General features: G+C 45.9%; 1 protein-coding gene and 1 non-coding gene across 2 annotated transcripts in view; both read right to left on the minus strand.

Annotated features, from left to right (window-relative positions):
- The window catches only part of LOC119401625 (CCAAT/enhancer-binding protein zeta), a 38,013-nt gene extending 22,852 nt beyond the window's left edge, over positions 1-15,161 (minus strand). Inside the window, exons 1-8 of the mRNA XM_037668527.2 lie at positions 14,922-15,161; positions 11,422-11,536; positions 9,552-9,743; positions 7,924-7,991; positions 6,637-6,840; positions 5,253-5,450; positions 3,467-3,730; positions 2,406-2,585 (exon numbers count right to left, since the gene is read on the minus strand). Of these exons, the coding sequence (XP_037524455.1) occupies positions 2,406-2,585; positions 3,467-3,730; positions 5,253-5,450; positions 6,637-6,840; positions 7,924-7,991; positions 9,552-9,743; positions 11,422-11,536; positions 14,922-15,137 (1,437 nt within the window). The 5' untranslated portion in view covers positions 15,138-15,161. The remainder of the gene's footprint in view (positions 1-2,405; positions 2,586-3,466; positions 3,731-5,252; positions 5,451-6,636; positions 6,841-7,923; positions 7,992-9,551; positions 9,744-11,421; positions 11,537-14,921) is intronic.
- Positions 15,162-17,142: 1,981 nt separating this feature from the next.
- On the minus strand, positions 17,143-17,215 carry Trnav-cac (transfer RNA valine (anticodon CAC)). The gene has a single exon. It is a non-coding gene; the product is annotated as a tRNA-Val (tRNA).
- Between the last annotated feature and the right edge of the window lie 206 nt (positions 17,216-17,421).

The following is a 17,421-nucleotide window of genomic DNA, read 5'->3' on the forward strand; positions in this document are numbered from 1 at the left end:
TCCGCATAAAAATGTTAGCCGGCGATTTTCCGCTACGGCGCTTTCTTTTCTCCTTTTTTTCTGCGTTCATTATGTTGGCATAGCAGGTCCGCGGATGTTGACCTTTCAACATTTTGCAACTTTAAGCAGATGCAAATATACACCCAAGTCACATACCTTGATTGTTAGGATCGTGCCGCTGTTTGTTCATCGTGTTTTGCACATGTGCAGTCTGAATTTCAAAAATGTTGTTTTGATTATAATAGCATGATATCGCTTATAGCGCGGATATTCGCGACTCTGGCGACTTATGTAATAGGTGGTCCATGCTGTATACAGGTAATTCGATATATAAAATATTTTATACACCAAAAATATATAGAAGAGGATATTGCAACTGTTCGATATACACAACAGTTTGTTATACAGTAAAATCTCGTTAATTCGGCCCCCGTTAATTCGGAATTTCGGTTAATTCCGATGCGGCGTCTGGTCCCGTCCAAAATGTGCATTGTTCTATGGCTGAGAACTCTCATTAATTCGGACAGATTCGACCGCGCTTCGGTTAATTCGAACTCCCGACCGAGGTCGGGTCGAGACGGGGAAGCAGCAGCGGATACCGCCACGGCCGCGGTTCGGATATAATTCGGATTCGCAGCCGAAATCGACGGCGCATCTAACAACTTCGAGATCGGATCATGGCCTCCGAGATTTAAAACGAGGTAACGAGATCGGATTATGGCCTCCGAGATTTAAAACGAGCTTTGCATCTCGGAGGCACATACACAAAATGAAAGGCAGTGCATCGCTACTGTCATCAGCAACAGGCAACATGGCGACGGTCCGTCCGCGTTATCAACGCTAAGCCACCATATCAACGCGATCAGCCAGCCACGAGTGGTGGATGATAAGAATAGCATAGAATATGGCAAAGGCATCGTTCCGCGATAGCACCCCTGGTGTTCCGCAACGTGCGCGGTGAAGCGTTGTGCAGGCCTGGCGTTCCGGACTTTCCGCACGCCTTTCTACGTACGAGCCGTGCAACATTATCAACACTGACGAGACAGCGCTGTTCTTTAAGGCTCTGCCTGAGAAGACGATCGTGTTTAAGGGGGACCCGTGCGTCGGCGGGAAACGGAGTAGAGAGCGGGTGACGGTTCTTCTGGCTACGAACATGACCGGCACAGAGTAGCTGCCGCTGCTGGTGATCGGAAAGGCTGCGAAGCCAAGATGTTTTAAGAACATTAAGCAGCTGCCTGTCGACTACCGCTTTAATAGAAAGGCTTGGATGACGGCCGAAATATTTCAAGCCTGGCTGCGTCAGCTAGACCGCCGCTTTGCGGCACAGTGTGCGCGGACAGCCACTTTCAGGAACTTAGCAAAATTGTGATTTCCTTGCACGTTGCCTCCGCGAAGCAAACCGCGATCACCGACTTTTTTAAGAAATAAAAGTCTGGTGGTGGCGGAAACATTTTTCTAGTGTTTTGATCGTACTCGCGATAATTCGAACCCTCGGTTAATTCGGACATTCTCTCTGGTCCCGTGAAGTCCGAATTAACGGGGTTTTACTGTATGTGTTTTCGACTGTATATACATACATATGACATATATATACATGCGGTGAACTTCTGGTGGAAATGGCACATATACTGGACTCCAATTTTCACTGAGTGAACTCATCATAAAGCGCAGTCCCAACCTATCACTGTAGCTGAGCAGCTTAGCTTAGCAGTTTAGCTCAGCAGCAGTGTTGCGCTGATATGCATGAGAGCATGGGTTCGAATCCTGGCCATGGTATAGGCAGCGAAATACAAAAGCACAAGCACTTAGATCTAGGCATAGAGTTTCCTACAATACTTACTAGAGGGAACTCTGGCGCTAGTGTCTATGGGAGCTGCAACGCATGGCGCTTCAGCCAGCATGGGAATGATGGGTGGTACACGGATTTGTCTAAACTTTGTTCTTTCGGCTCCGTTTGGCTCTGTGTCGCCTGCAGCCACTTTGTCGGAAAACGAAGTTCAGCAAAAGTCAGCAGTTCCACTTCACCACTTTAACCTTTTTAGGCTCACCAATTCAAATCTGGTCACGAAGTTCACAACGATCCATTCTTTTATCCGAAAGAAAACCAAAACACAACAATAACCAAAGCCACAAGTGCGTTCGAAGCCCGCAAGCACGAAGACTAGGCAAATCCGTGTACTACCCATCATTCCTATGGTGGCTGGATGATCGCAGCGCCAGAGTCCCCTCTAGTTAATTTTAGGAAACTGTATGGATGTAGGTGCACATTAAGGAACTACAGGTCGTCAAAGTTAATCCGGAGCGCCTCACTACGACATTGCTCGATACTATAGTTGGTGCTGGCATGCAGAACCTCATAATGTACATCCCAATGAGGCACAACAGGGTGATCAAGTGGCTGTTACCTGAAGGAGTCGTTTCAGAAATGCTTTGACTCTGTTGTTCTCCGTGTCCCGCTTGAGCGACTTGTAGAGAAGGTTGAGAAACATGGTCTGGTGGCTGGAGTGCTCGAGCGCCGGGTCCAGCGCCTTCCGATAAAGCGCGCCATAGAAACGATCCGACAGCGAGCTCTTGGCATCCAGGATCTAGCCAAAAGAGAGATGATAATTCAGTGGGAAGAGAATCGAAAAAGACTATGCCGTTCTTCAAGCTGCTCATGTACCCTATTTTCTCGTACATAACTTGCCCCTGTACATAACCCATGCTCCCAACTACAAACAACGGAGAAATACAATTTTAGAAACAAAGTTCCCCGTGTATTGCCGTGAAGCCACCTTTCTTGCATTACCGCGAAGCAATGACTGCAAAGCAAAGCAATGACTGCAATAGCAACACATTAGAATGTTAAACGAAGTAAGGCTAGCAGCTCACTCTTTTAGGAAACAAGGCCACTGCAGCAAGCGAAATGACCTTTGTGCTCCCTATGGCTTCAACGCAAACTTTGCGATGAAAGCACAACATGTACAAAGCTATGAGCCATATGCTGACCGTCTCTAAAGATACGGGATAGAGTGCGCGCAACTGCGGCCGACTACGCTCAGTCGGCCAAAGGGCAGATCTGCTGCCGCAGCTGCGCAGCTCGCCCCGTTTTGGCTCCTTTAGGAAATTTCGACCACCTGGGGTTCTTTAACGTGGACCTAAATTTAAGTACAAGGGCCTCAAGCATTTCACTTCCATCTAAACGCGACCACAACGGCCGGGTTTCAATCATGCGACCTTTGGGTCAGCAGTCGAGCACCATAACCATTACACCACTGTGGCAGGTTAAACGGAACTGCTGCTTATATCGAAAAACTGACTCTAATATGACTGGTTTCGTACTTAAATTCTGCACCCCTGTTCATCACTTGGTAAACGGAACTGCTGTTAAACGGAACACATTTTCCTGGTCCCTTCAGGTTCTGTTTAATGAGAGTCTGCTGTACGGTGCATTGTGAAAGTTCAACTGAAGTAATCATTGACACACCTGGAACAGTAGCGTGAGCGCCTGCACCGCAATGTTGAAGTCAGTGAGGTGGACGAGACGGAACATGAGGTTTGTTTGGTCGTCCGGCAGGCCCTCAGCGTCGCTAGCTCGGGCGTAGGGAAACGCCCGGTTGACGCCCGTCAGCAGCACCTTCATGGTGCGAGCGTCGGCCACCTTTGAGCGCTGGACGCACTTCTTGAAGAAGGTGAAGTAGAAGGACACCAGGGAGCGGGCCAGGGACACATCGTTGTCCGACAAGAGGAGCTGGACAAACAAGACAAAGAAGGCGGGCGTGAAAAGCATGAAACTGATCCTGCATCTTTCCGTGTATAAGCCGCACAACCAATTGCAACACCACAGGAAGAAAAAAAACGCCAGGCCTGCGCGGAAAGCGCAGCACAGTCACAGCGAAAGCTGGAAGAGCGGCATTTCTAGAGCCCGTTATAAACTCTCCTGTGGCTACTAATACAGGTACATTAGCAACGTACCCACTACGCAGCAAAGCGTAATTTTTGGGAAGTTGGGAAGCACCTAGCACGACATTATTCGTTGTTCTGCGGAGAAGCGAGGTACCATATGTAAGCGATTATGTGCAGTTTGTTGATGCGGCGGTTGATGACGATGAACAATTATGGTTGCGCCCTTTGTAATGGGTTGGAAGCTCTAAACGACCCACTAGTTACGTAATGCATATTGTGTGACGCCCGGTCGTTATTTAACTGTCCCACCACGCTTTATAACATACGTTAACCGGAGAAACGTAGAGCGAGAGAGAGAGAGAGAATTGACTTTATTGAGACCCTGAGGAAATGGATCATGGGAGCCTTATCGGCTTCCTTGGCAACCAACAGAAGTACACTTGCGAGGAACCCACTACGCTATAAATCATTGTAATTTTTGAGAAGTAGGGCAGTAGGCACTGTGCCATTTTTCGTCATTCTACAGACAGCCGTGGTACCTGCTAAACGCATGTAAGGCATTATGCGCACTTTGTTGATGCTGTGCGTGATGACGATGAAGAATTATGGCAGAGCTCTTTGTAATGGGTGTGAAGCATTCAACAACCTACTCGTTGCGCAATTCGCATTGTGTGACGCCTGGTTACAGAATTCGCGTTGTGCGACGCTTGGTGCTTATTCTACTCTTTTACCACGCTATATTGCATATGCTAATGTGGTTCGTTCCCGACATGAAGCTTGCCTGTATAGGACCTTTTTGCAAAGCAGTTTCAAGCACCGGCATGGCTCAGAGGTTGAATACTGGGCTCCCACGCAGAGGGCCCAGGTTCGAACCTCGTTCCATCTTGGAATTTTTTTCTTATTTAGTTTTTTTTCTTATTTCGAGCGATACTGGTTACGGACACCGGCGGCGGCGGCGGCGGCGGCGGCGGCGGCGGACAACTACGGCACCAAAAACGGCCGGCGAAATGATCTCATAACAGCTTTCGCTGTAAAATTTATGAGCCCTTCCTTCATCAGAATAATGGGGAATAGAGCTTGGCATGTGCGTGCCTGACCTAATGCTTTTCTTTCTTTCGTTCTTTCTATCACACAGCCCAATGCTCCCTTCTAACTTTTTCCTTCCTCCATGCCGGGAATTGGACCTTCACTCACGTGCTTAGCAGCACAACACTACCGGTCATCAAAAACAATTAAATGCAACAACGAAAGGCAACATTATAATGTGGAAGATTGCCATATGAGAAATGGCCGATTGCCAACACACCCACAATCGAGAGAGCATCAATTGTTGGAAAACGGCACAAAGTCCAGCAGGTTCCACTGACCTGACTGAGAAAGCAGAGGGCATAGTACTGTGCCTTCGATGCCACATTGGGGCGATAGACGAACCGGTCCACTTCGGTCAGTACAGCACCTTTCATGCGCGGATGGTGATTGGTCAGCTGTGTCAAGTGGTGGGCCACCCGGGAGGCCACTGCGTGGGTGCGGTCACCCAGCTTGTTGATCAGTCGCTCCAGTAGGAACTGGAAAGGCAAGATGGACGGAAAAATGAACAATGCGCAAAAAGCAATAGAGAGGACTAGGAGAGCATCGATAAGCATGTTGCGAATACACTGAAGATATACCAGAGTACAAGGTGCACTGTAAATGTGAGACGTCATGGTGTACTGTGCAAAAACACAATGTGAAGCACCAACTGAAAGTATAATAAATTTCATAACATTCATAATAAAGATCCTAAGATATATGTATATGTCAGTGGTGCTGTAGTTGTTACAAAAATGTGATATGCTGTCCAGATGCAAAGCGGAGTGCAAACTAAGTGAGCAGTTAATTTAAGTAGATGCATATTCTTGAATGGATGGATGTAAATACTTTACTTCATATTCTTGAAAACCAGAAAGATTTTTCACAGAGCCACTGTGCTAGGTAGTTTTCATTTCCAGACAACAAGTTGTCTGGAAATGAAAAGTGGAGCGCAAACCTAACAACTGGCGTGTTTAATTATGTTTTTGGTCGTGCACACGAGACTCGTTCTCCTTCAGCTCTTGCATGAAACAAGGCTACCACACGAGAGGCAAAAAAAATAATGATATTTACCTCTATTATGCTACACTATTTGCTTGTTGCATTTGGACAACAGGTATTGGCCTGGCCACACAGGATGCCAGCAAACCTTGGGTTTTTTTACCACGGTATTGTAATGCACCATCATTTAACCACTGACCAGGGGAGAGCAGAATTCACTCTGAAACACGGTGTTCAAATATCCCACCGTTTGGCCGGAGCCACTACAGCCAAAATTTGGCAATCAACAATTATCAGAAAAACTTCTGTAGGGACGTTTGCCCAATCCTCGTCATCAGCTCGATATTCTCAAAGCTTTCAACAAACTTCTGCACGACAGTGAACGGTTACAATAAACTGTGAAGAGTCCTTGGACATTCATGTTTTTCGTTTCATTGCCCCCCACATCCTCGTCATCAACACCTTCTCTCTACCTCTTTCATTACTCCCCTTTCCCAACACTGAATACTAGCAGGTCAGAACAATGATTCAGGCCAACATCAGCTCTTATGGCATCGTAAATTTTTCTCTCTCATGCTGTGAAGATACGGGCACTTTCGTTCGCTTCTAAATTGAAACCATGCTAGCAGATACAGCCTTCATAACTGCCTCATGCTTCCTTCAAGTGCAAACATTGCCCACCAGTTCTCTTTCAGGGTGGTAGGTGAGCATGTGGAACATGCACGTGACCGCACGCAGCTTGAGCTTCTCCACTTGGTCGAAGGAGACCGTCTCCACAGACTGCAGAAAGGTCGCGTAACGCTGCTTCAGCAGGTCCTCGAGGTACCACAGCAGCAGCGTCCGAGATTCAACCAGGCCACTACCACTCAGGCTCGCCAGGGGCCGCTGCATGCGTTGACGAACAGTGCATCATACAACATGGACACGTGACTCGATCACAGAGTAGGCAAGGGGTAACGTGACATGATCATAACATGATACAATCATTGTGCACATAAAAACGCTGCTAAGGAAGGCAGTTGCTGCCTTGACAAAGTGAAGTCTACACGTTGACATGCGGGCTCCAGCCCCGTTCCCTGTTCAACAAGTTTTCATGGCATGATCACCATTACTTGGTCACAAGGAAATCAGTAATGATTGTTTGGCTTTAGCGTCCCAAGACCCTGTATGATTATGAGGGACGCCGTCGTGAAAGGCTCCGGAAGTTTCGACCACCTGGGTTGCGACTAGGTCACGAGTATTTGCCCAACTTGTAACCGTGTGACATGTTTACAAGGCAGGCAGTAGATCACATGACATCATAATGCGACTCAACCGCAGCAGCAGCATCCAAGATTCAAGCAGGTCGCTACCGCTCGGACTTTCAACAAAAAACTGAAAGTTTTGCTGAACGTCAGCACCGCGTTCGTCTGGACGAAGAAAGTCACAAGTTAGACGAACGCGGTGCTGACTTTCAGCAAAACTTTCAGTTTTTTGTTGAAAGTCAGCGCTGTGTTCGTCTAACTTGCGACTTTCTTCGTCCTCATCGTTATATGCACTGTTCCCTTCACTGCATTGTACCAGCAAGCCCAAGTGGAAACTGCTCAACTTCACGTGACATTAGCCTCTTTCATCTTATGACTCGTTCACAAGGCAGGCAGTGTGTAACATGACACGATCACGTAACCAGGTCACAGGAAGGAAGTGGGTAAAATAATTTGACCACATGACGTGGTTACAAGGCAGGCAGTAGATCATGTGACATTTTCATCTAACTAAATCACAAGGCACACATCACAGTTCTATAGGTACCTAGGTATCTCAATATGTGTTTCAAATTTCACAGCTTGTAACTAAAAGCCAAAAGCTTATACACAGTATATAATGGCTTGTAACTGCCAACCACAAACATGCAAATAACTACAACGTGGCCTGACAAACGGTTTAAAGAGTACTAGCTGTGCTCTGAATGACCTGACATGCTCTTACCTGACAAAAAGACTTCAGTTTCTTGTCAGGTACAAGGAGATCTGATAGAAAGAGGTCCCTCAGAGCATCTGAAAGAACAAGAAATGTACGTTTAGCACAGGTGAACTCCATAATATTGAAATTAGATGGGAAAGTAAAAAAATTCACTTTTTCAAGATTTTTTGCTGCTTATAAATGAGTCGGCACAGAGAGGGAATTAACTGAAAAACGAAACCTTACTGTCAAAATTCTATTCACCTATTTTGGCGAATCAAGCATCATAAGCAAGACCCCATCAGGTAGGAGTGGGCTTCTTTATCATCACTGCACACCCGTTTTCTCTGCACAACAGAGCTCAAGTTCAACGCATTCATTGGGTTAATACCAAGCTGCAGAACATGCATAGCATGCAAATTGCCGTTACATGCACTAGTAGAAATTGATGGAGATATGGTCGTTCACTAAGGTGGCTATGCCATTTCAAACGGGCCGGTAACAACTTGTTTTCTTTGCCTGCGATCACTTCCAGTTCTTGTCAACAAAAACAGCAGACAAGCAGGTTAGGTTAGGTTAGGCTAGGTTTCCTGTGGTAGCCTCTACAGCAGTGCCCGCATATCGCTAAGTTGTTACACCTTTGTAACTGAAGTGTAAAGACACCTCTGAAGGGTTGCTGCCTTGAAGAACACAATACCACTTGTCGAAACGTTACCTCGATGACATTCCCTGTTGACGATTTCTTATCACTGTACAGCGCTGAGCAACTGAAACGTGATACTCGGAGCATGGGGCTGCTGGCCGTGAGGGGGACGGTGACAGCGTTCGTGACGCATGGTGACTGCATCCGGTAAACAGTCATTCAGTCTGCGGCCCTCGGTGGTGCCAGTGGAACACTGCAATTCTTCGTAACGCACGCCCGCTAGTTCCAGCTGCTTCGCACAGCACGGCACGTGAGCAAAGCGTTTTGAAGCCATGTTCTGAAGCAGCATTCCGCCAGCACAACCAAGAACCACAGAGTGAACAGTCATCTATCAGATGCAGTCACCATGTGTCACGACCGCTCTCACCCTCACCGCCACCGGCCAAGTGCTCACAGTACAGCATTATATAATCGCCGAGCACTGTACCTACCAAAAGTATTCCAACAAAAGCTATTCAATTGTGGAATGACATACCAGATGACCTTGCTTCAGAACGAAATCACGCAAAGTTCCTAGGTAATCTTAAAGAACATCTATACACCAAAATCTGATGTTTGGCATTTTCTCACGCTCATCCGTGGCTACAGTGCTGCAGCCAATATTTTTTTTTGTTCTCGTTTCCTTTTCTTTCTTTGTGTACATTTTTTCACGGAAGACAATCTCTGGTCAGTTGTTTTCACTTTCTGTTGCACTGAAGCTGTTTAATTACTTGCTTTTACACTACATTTTGTATAAATACTAATATATATTTTCAGACACTATACCTTGCTTTTTTTATTTTACGTTCATGGGTTCAGTTGCATCTCTGCAGTAATTGATGTCTTAGTTTGCTACGGTGTTACTGTATATTTATCTTTATTACATATTTCCTGTACTGCCCCATGAGGGCCATGTAAGGTATTGATAAATAAATAAATAAAAAAAAAAGCCAGCACAATCCTTACAACTCACCCATTGCGAGGAGACACTCCTTCTTTCCTTTGGGCGTCACCATGGCGAGCAAGGAATCCAAGCTCGCCAGGTTGTGCAGGGGGCTCTCCTGAATCAGCAGCGTGTGGGCGGCCACCTTGTCGGCGAGTGCGCCTTTCGCCAACACGGTTCTCACCCAGCGCATGTCTGAGGCACGTGCCCGTGACTCTGAGTCTGCAAATGAACAGCGAGCATCTTAGATCGCAAAAACACTGAGCTTAGCCGTGATTAAAGGGCCCGAAAGCCAATTTTTTATGGTACCTGTCTTCTTTAGCACCACGAAGGGAGTGTCTAATTGTGGAATGGTAATGTGGAAAATGCTGCGAAACATTTATAATGTAAAGGTGTCTATTTCACAGCACTTGGCGACAACGCGCAACGGCGACAGTCAAGGCAGAGCACGGACTCCCAGCCTGAGCAGCGTTCTTTCAGAAAAGGAGCCGAAGAGGACGACCCACTAAGAAGGTGCTGGAGAGGGGGACCCATGACAAAGTTTGAAGGCTTCGCTACAAATATAAAATTTTGTCTATCTGCAGTGACTAGGAAGTCGTATACACGCAGCACATGCCGCAAACAATGGGAAGTGAGCATGGGAATGGTTCGTGTTTGTGCGAGCCCTTTGCCACACATGCGTGCACTCTAAACGCACGCGTCACGGCTCGACATGTTCCACTAGTAGCCGTGAAGGCAGCGCCGCTTCTGCCGTGCAACGTCTTTTACCTCGCAAGCCGCCCACAATAGAGCGGGAATGGATAATGATATACATACTCTAATTCTGAGCACTAATTGAGGTGTGCATGGAAACATCAGACTATGTACAGCCAAGTGAAGGACTTCAAAATCTAGCTTCCACACTCTTCCGCTATTCTACACGACATACCTGTTTTTTGTCACCTTCAAACGCAATTTAAAGATATAAATCCTGCCCAAATCATGAAAACGATGCTTGAATCTGCCACTACAATACACGGTCTTTTCATTTCCATCAGGATCCAATCACACATTCTGGCCAGTTGTCGGTCCCTTTAAGAATTCAGGGAAACTCACCCACCCCACATGATAGTACTGCTGCCCTGTTCTCAGCATTTCCAAGCATAGAAAACACCGTTCCCCAATAGATGGCAATAATATGTCTCCCAATACTACATAACTCTTCCACACAAAATGAATGCCCACTAATGCTTACCAGAAAAAAACTCAAATGAAGAAAGGTTCCTTTGACTTATGCACTACTCTCACATAGTGGGGATCAAAGTTATGTGAAGCCCATTCAAGGTTGCTCGTTATCTAGCACTGGATGTGTCTGCAAACTGTCTCCACATAGACCAAAGTGTCTGACAACAGATGCTCACTGTACTTCAGTGCATCATAGTGAATGAATCACAGCACGAGAACGCAAGGATGTGAATGCAAGACCCACGTGCGCTGAATTACATTTATTTTGAGGAATGCAAGAAATATGTAGCATTAAACTGTGAGGTTCAAAAAGTAAATTCTGAGTTTCTAGGTGCTGAAACAATGATGACCATGAGTGATGGCATAGCGGAGGGACTCCAAGTTAATTTTGACCACATGAGGTTTTTTTAAGGTTCACCTAAATCTAAGCACACGGGTGTTTTTGCACTTTGCCCTCACTGTGGTGCAACCGCCATGGCCGGGAGTCGAACCCCTGCCCTTGTGTTTATCAGTGCAATGCCTTGGCCACTAAGGTACCACAGCGGGTCAACCGCAGAGGTGTCACAGAAGTAATGCAGAGGCAATGCAATCTGCACATCTCTTTCACATCCGACAAAGAGTGTTTGCGCATAAAGTTTATATATCAATGCCACCATCGTTCTGGCAAAGGGCTTACGTTTTCTGTAAAGTTCCTTGTCATGCTCAAACAGGGTTTCTGCCAACTTGCGCTTGGCCGAGACCAGTTCGGGAGGGTTGTCGGCAACTGTTACAGCAGAACCCTCTTCTGGCAGCTGTGTTGGGCACAAGACGAGAAAAAAAAAAAAGAAAGCTCACATTAGCGACAACCACGAGAAACCAATGAACACAGTATGATTTGCTTATACAGAGCACTCGTTTACTAATACTTACGCCAATGGCCCTGCATCTAGTGACACCAGGTCGTTGCGAAAGGTATGGTCATGACATCATGATAATCTCATCCCTTTAAACAGCTTGGAGAAAGGAAAAACTCTAGCAGGGAGTGTGATGTGACAATCCTGAAGCCTAGTCATGAAAAATTTATTGGGTGAAATAGGCCCTAGTCGCGTGATAGGCAAGTGCTACTATTGGTCCACTTGCTTTGGCTGCGTCTGCTGCGGCCATAGAGTTTCCTGCAATATTTACTAGACGGAACTGTGGCACTGCGATTGTTCAGCCACCATGGGAATGATGGGTGGTAGGTAGATTTGCCTAGCTTTCGTGCTTGCGGCTTTGAATGGACACACTTGCGGCTTTGTTTATTGTCACGGTTTGGCTCTTGTTTGGGATAAAAGAACGGCTCGTTGTGATCCTTGGGAGCTGATTTTGATTCGTCAGCTTAAAAGGGTCCCAACGGTGAAGTGAGATTGATGAACTGTTGCTGAACTTCATCTTGTGATAAAGTGGGTGCAGGCCACACGGAGTCGAAAGAACGAAGCTTAGGCAAATCCATGCAAACCCATCAATCCCATGCTGGCTGATGTGTCATGCATTGCAGCTCCCATAGACACTAGCGGTAGATTTCCCCCAATTCACTGTTATGGAACTAAGGCTGTGGGGCCCTAATCCTACCCAAGGTGCACCGCGCAATCCCGGATAGCGGGAAGGGTGGCGTCAAAGACGGTTGGCCTGCCGAGGCTAGTGGAATGACACGACGCTCCCTGCTAGTAAAGTGCAGGTTTGGGCTAGGTGGTTTTGCATTTTGGAATGGAAACAGCGCGACTTTTTCACATTGGGACAAAAGTAAATGACACGGACAAGCGCTGACTTCCAACTAAAATTTTATAGCACACAAAAGGAATATATGTTATGGGAAATTTTATCAAAGGAAACATAAAAACATGACATGATTTCTGGGCATAATATCACGTGCTCCTCTAGAAAAGGCAATTCCTTACGCGACAAACAGACAGATGGCTTGCTGATACGTGATGAGTCTTTGTGCGCTATCTGAGCGGCTTCAATGATATCGCGAGTGCGTTGGTCTTGACCTCTGCCATTCCTGTGGATGTACCCCCGTTTGAGGAAACCATGATCATCAGCAGACCAATGCACTCGCGAAATCATTGAAGCGCCCAGATAGTGCACGAAGACTCCTCACGTATCAAGCAAGCCATCCATCTGTCGCGTAAAGAATCGCCTTTTCTAGAGGAGCATGTGATTATGCCAGGAAATCATGTCAGGTTTTTATATTCCTTTTGTTAAAATTTCTCGTAACATATATACCTTTCGTGTGCAATAAAATTTCAGTTGAAAGTCAGCACTGGTCCATTTCGTTTACTTTTGTCCTCATGTGAAAAAGTCGCGCAGTTTTCATTCCCTGCTAGTATTTTTCCTTCCTCCAGGTTAAGCGGTATTCTTTTAAATGGTGGTACGTTACACAGGCACGCTGGGACTCTGTAGTGGCATTCGCGAGTAGTGCTAAGTCGAATACAGCTACAAGAAACCGAAAACGCTGGTGTCTGGTTAGCCAGCCAATATGAAAAGGTTGAGTGAAGAAAGCTCAGTCTGGTGCTGTAACCTTGAAAATGTATTCACACTTGGTTTATGATTCCTCAGACTCTGACATCGTCACATCGTCAGCAACCACTTTTCTTTAAGATTATTTGAGCCGACACGTTTAGACACTACGTGATGGGTCGTCTGTAAAAGCACAGCAAATTGCGCTGCAGTGCTGGAAGAACCAGGTTCCATGCTTTGGGAAAATGAGAATATGTGAAATCAGTGAAGCGGCCATGTTACTTTAGAGAGAATGGGTGAATTAGTGATTGGTCATAACTTGATAGGAAACTACAATGGTACAGCTCTCAAGCAGACACGACCTAAAAAGAGACGCTTACATTTTAACGTGCATAAGGCGATGAACTAAGCGCTTATTCAGGGCATACACCAACTTCCCAGAGAGACCTGCCTTTCAAACAACGAAATATGTTATGACTTTCTTTACTGTAACATAGCAGCAAAAACTCACGCTTTCAATCCCTGGTCAGCAAACTCACTCATGAGTTGACTCACTCGAACTCATTCAGACTCAGATCAAGTTGTGAGTCTGAGTGATTCCGGCTCAGTAATATTTTGGCGAGTTCGAGTCCGAGTGAGTACGGTTGCGACAAATTTTAGCGAGTCGGAGTCTGAGTGAATCCGGTTAAGGAAAATTTTGCTGAGTCTGATCCAAGTGAGCCCTAAGCGCAAAGTATATTTCTTGAGTGAGTCTTAGTGAGCTCTGTTTTCTTTATTTTTCCCCGACTACGGTCCTGTCCAAACATCTTCGGCGTTACTACCAGCCTCCATATCTGCTCACGTTCACTACCAGTCAAGTTTATACTCACGTCAGCTCACACATATTTCAAAGCGATAGCTTTCATGCGCCAGCTCAATATTTATTGATCAGAGGCGTGAGTATGGAGGGGGTGGGGGTGCTGTGACCTCGCCCCGGAAACATTTACAGGAAGTCCTTGATAAAAATATTTTGTGCGAGTTGTGCCTTACAATAAATATAAAAATCTCCTTACTAGAATGCGGCCGCTCACAACTCGTATCTGAAGGCAAGAGATCAAAAGACGCCACCTAGGGCACCTGTTATGTGAGATATTGGTGTTAAAGAGCATTGACACCATGATCGCAGATGCTAATTATACGCTGACGCAGGCACGTAGGTAAGGGGGGCGCCCGGGCCCCCCCCCCCCCCCCCGAAATTCGTCCGGCCTTCTATATTCCCGGGCAATTTTTGTTTTATTTTTGCCATGGAAATGCTATCTTTCGAACAATGAGGCCTTGCCCCCCCCCCGAAAAAAAATCCTGGCTACGTGCCTGCGCTGACGAACTCGTAAGTCGACTCACTCGGACTCAAATCAAGCCGTGAGCCTCAGTCTGAATGAGTTCGGTTGAGAAAACTTTTGGTGAGTCACAGTCCGAGTGAGCCCTAAGCGCAAAACATATTTCGTGAGTGAGCCTGAGCGAGCTCCACTTTTTTGCCGACCTATGCTTTCGCTATAAATCCATTGGCAACATGTGTGATCGATTAGTGAAGTCTTCTTGTCCGCGCTAACCATAACTTCTACACTGTCTCTACGTGTCTTTCGATTAGATAATCGACGAGCCATCTCACGAGAATTCGAGGAAACCATGTACCAGCCGTAAACACGAGGACATGCTTACCTGTTCATACCACTTCTTGTTGGGTTTGACGAGTATCTGGTTGAATTTGACGGTGTCCGAAGTCTCGCCGGCGAATGCCGGTTTCGACGCATTGTTATGGAACTTCGCATTTGTCTTCTTGAAGATCTTGGGCCTGGGCAAGCTTTCTTTTTGACGTTTCCAGTGTCGAGCGTCACTTGACCGCACGTCGCCAGCCATTTTAATGGGCGCAGCCATTGTTCCAACAGCGTTGCCAGACGCCTTTTGTGAATCGACTGATGTTGGAACAAACGCTATGCCGACGAAATGGCGGTCATGATGCTTTGCCAACTGTACCTTGCCTACACAGCCACTTCATCAAGTGATTAAAGTAACTCTGGTACACAACACCGTGGCCTTCGAGATTTGTAGTTCTGATTCGGGGGAAAACTCGTGCTTGGGATGTGATTTAGGGCCTATTTTATGCAAATTACAGCACAGCTCCCACTGCCCGTGGCGCAATGCCACAGAAGAAATAACGCCAAATAATGCGTGCAACGGTGTCACGCTCGCTGAGTTTTCAGAACGGCACACATAAGCTTCTTCGGAATCGCCGCTTCACACTGGTTCTTTCGCACAAGCCCCATGATGCGCCGCGAAATGAAATTTCATGAATTCGTCAATGAACCTTGAAGAGTCGCTCTTACTGTTCTTTAACACTGTACTGTTCTTACTGCGACCTGCCTCACCAAAAATCAAGAAACAAGCGGACTGGTCATCATGGATCATATCTGCCGTTCCAGAAGAAGCCGAGATATTGATTGCGCTCTTTTTAAGCACGAATGGCTGGCTGAACTCAGAAGTGACTGACATCATTTCGGCCACGGATATGTGCTCAGTAAACAAGCAGATAAGAAGCAATTTCCTATAAAAAAAAATGGTCGACTGTGGAAACAGCTAGAATAACCAACACCTCACTGATACAACCTACATAAAGAATGGTTACTTCTTTGGAGGCTGAAAACATGACATCTTCCATATCCCGCGTATACACATCCTTGGGAAATGTGACTCTCTGGTTGAGTTAACATAATTTTTCTAAATATTTTTCGATTTGATTTCGTCGTAGTATTTCAGGAGTATTTTGTCTGCGGCACTTGACTCATATCTGAGACCTTGGAATGTTCAATTAAGGCGGGAAGGAAATCAATGTATGATGTTTTATTAAATTTTTGCAAAGTCCTCGCGGATAATTTGTTTCAGGATATGAGGAGCTGATGCTACACATTGCATGTTTAGCGCAAGGAGGTTCCCTCTAGCGTTTTGGGTGGTTATAAACTAATTACTAAAACAAAATTCCTGACGACTAACTTTATTGCACGTGCTGCACAATTGTACTTGTTAACGTCCAACAAAGCATGCAGCTGATTGTTGTATTCTATGAAGACCTTTCACACGTGTTAAAAGACTGGGCGTGCAAACACGGTCACGCGGGCGTTTGTGGCGTTTTGACTTCTCTCTTGTGGACATGTTTGCATAGTCTCTGTTATTCCAATTTCTCTTTAGTGTAAGGCATATCAACTGTATTTTAGTTGTCGGTTTGTTTGATTGACCTATTGATTGATTGATTGATTGATTGATTGATTGATTGATTGATTGATTGATTGATTGATTGATTGATTGATTGATTGATTGATAATGTAAGTTAAATTGGCACAACCTGGGCATCTAATCCAAAACGTGCTATGAATTTTCTATTGTTGCGCTGCTCTGATTACGCTCATATAGTATCAAATCTGTGAACTCCAAAATAAGCTCGACAGTCTGGCTCCATTTGCTTCCATTGTTTAATTGCTCGCTGTGAGCCACCATATCGCTGTCATGTATGTTATCTCCTGCAAAATATCGCCAGTTGGTCAGGAGTACCTCGATTTGGGCAAGCTAGGTGACGCCAAATACAAACGCTAAAGGAAAACACGAACGCATGTTTTCCTAAAAATTTGCCCTTTTGTCCTGGTAAGTTTTGCAGCTGGCCTAATTGATATGGTACACAGGTATTTGTTTTTTTTTTTTTTTTTAATATGCCAAGCTTGTAGAAGGATGCAGATTGTCAGACAGAACGTTCCGTCCCAGCCCTATCTTTTCTTTATTTTCTCAGAAGACGGGGGTATCTTACCACAAAATGCAAGAAGTTATTTTTCTCGCGAAGTTATGCTGAAGTCAAAACAAAATTAAAAAAAGAAAGGTTAGAGAGAAAAAAAACTGTTTCCGCCCGGGATCGAACCGGGGACCTTGCGCGTGTGAGGCGCACGTGATAACCACTACACCACGGAAACGGATTGAGACTCGTTGCTTCAGCATACGTAGCCAAGAACACGCCAAGAATACCTACGCGACAGTGCAAACTTCGCGGTTGCTGTTGTGATTACATGTCGTGTACTCATACGGTCAATGTAAAGTTTGTGTCAATCACCTGGAACATTTGCCGTGTTGCAAGACAGGCAATGCAAGGCCCGTTGGGAGCTCACAATGGGACTAACTA

Source organism: Rhipicephalus sanguineus, chromosome 8 (genome assembly GCF_013339695.2).
Source record: "Rhipicephalus sanguineus isolate Rsan-2018 chromosome 8, BIME_Rsan_1.4, whole genome shotgun sequence".
Lineage (NCBI taxonomy): Eukaryota > Metazoa > Arthropoda > Arachnida > Ixodida > Ixodidae > Rhipicephalus > Rhipicephalus sanguineus.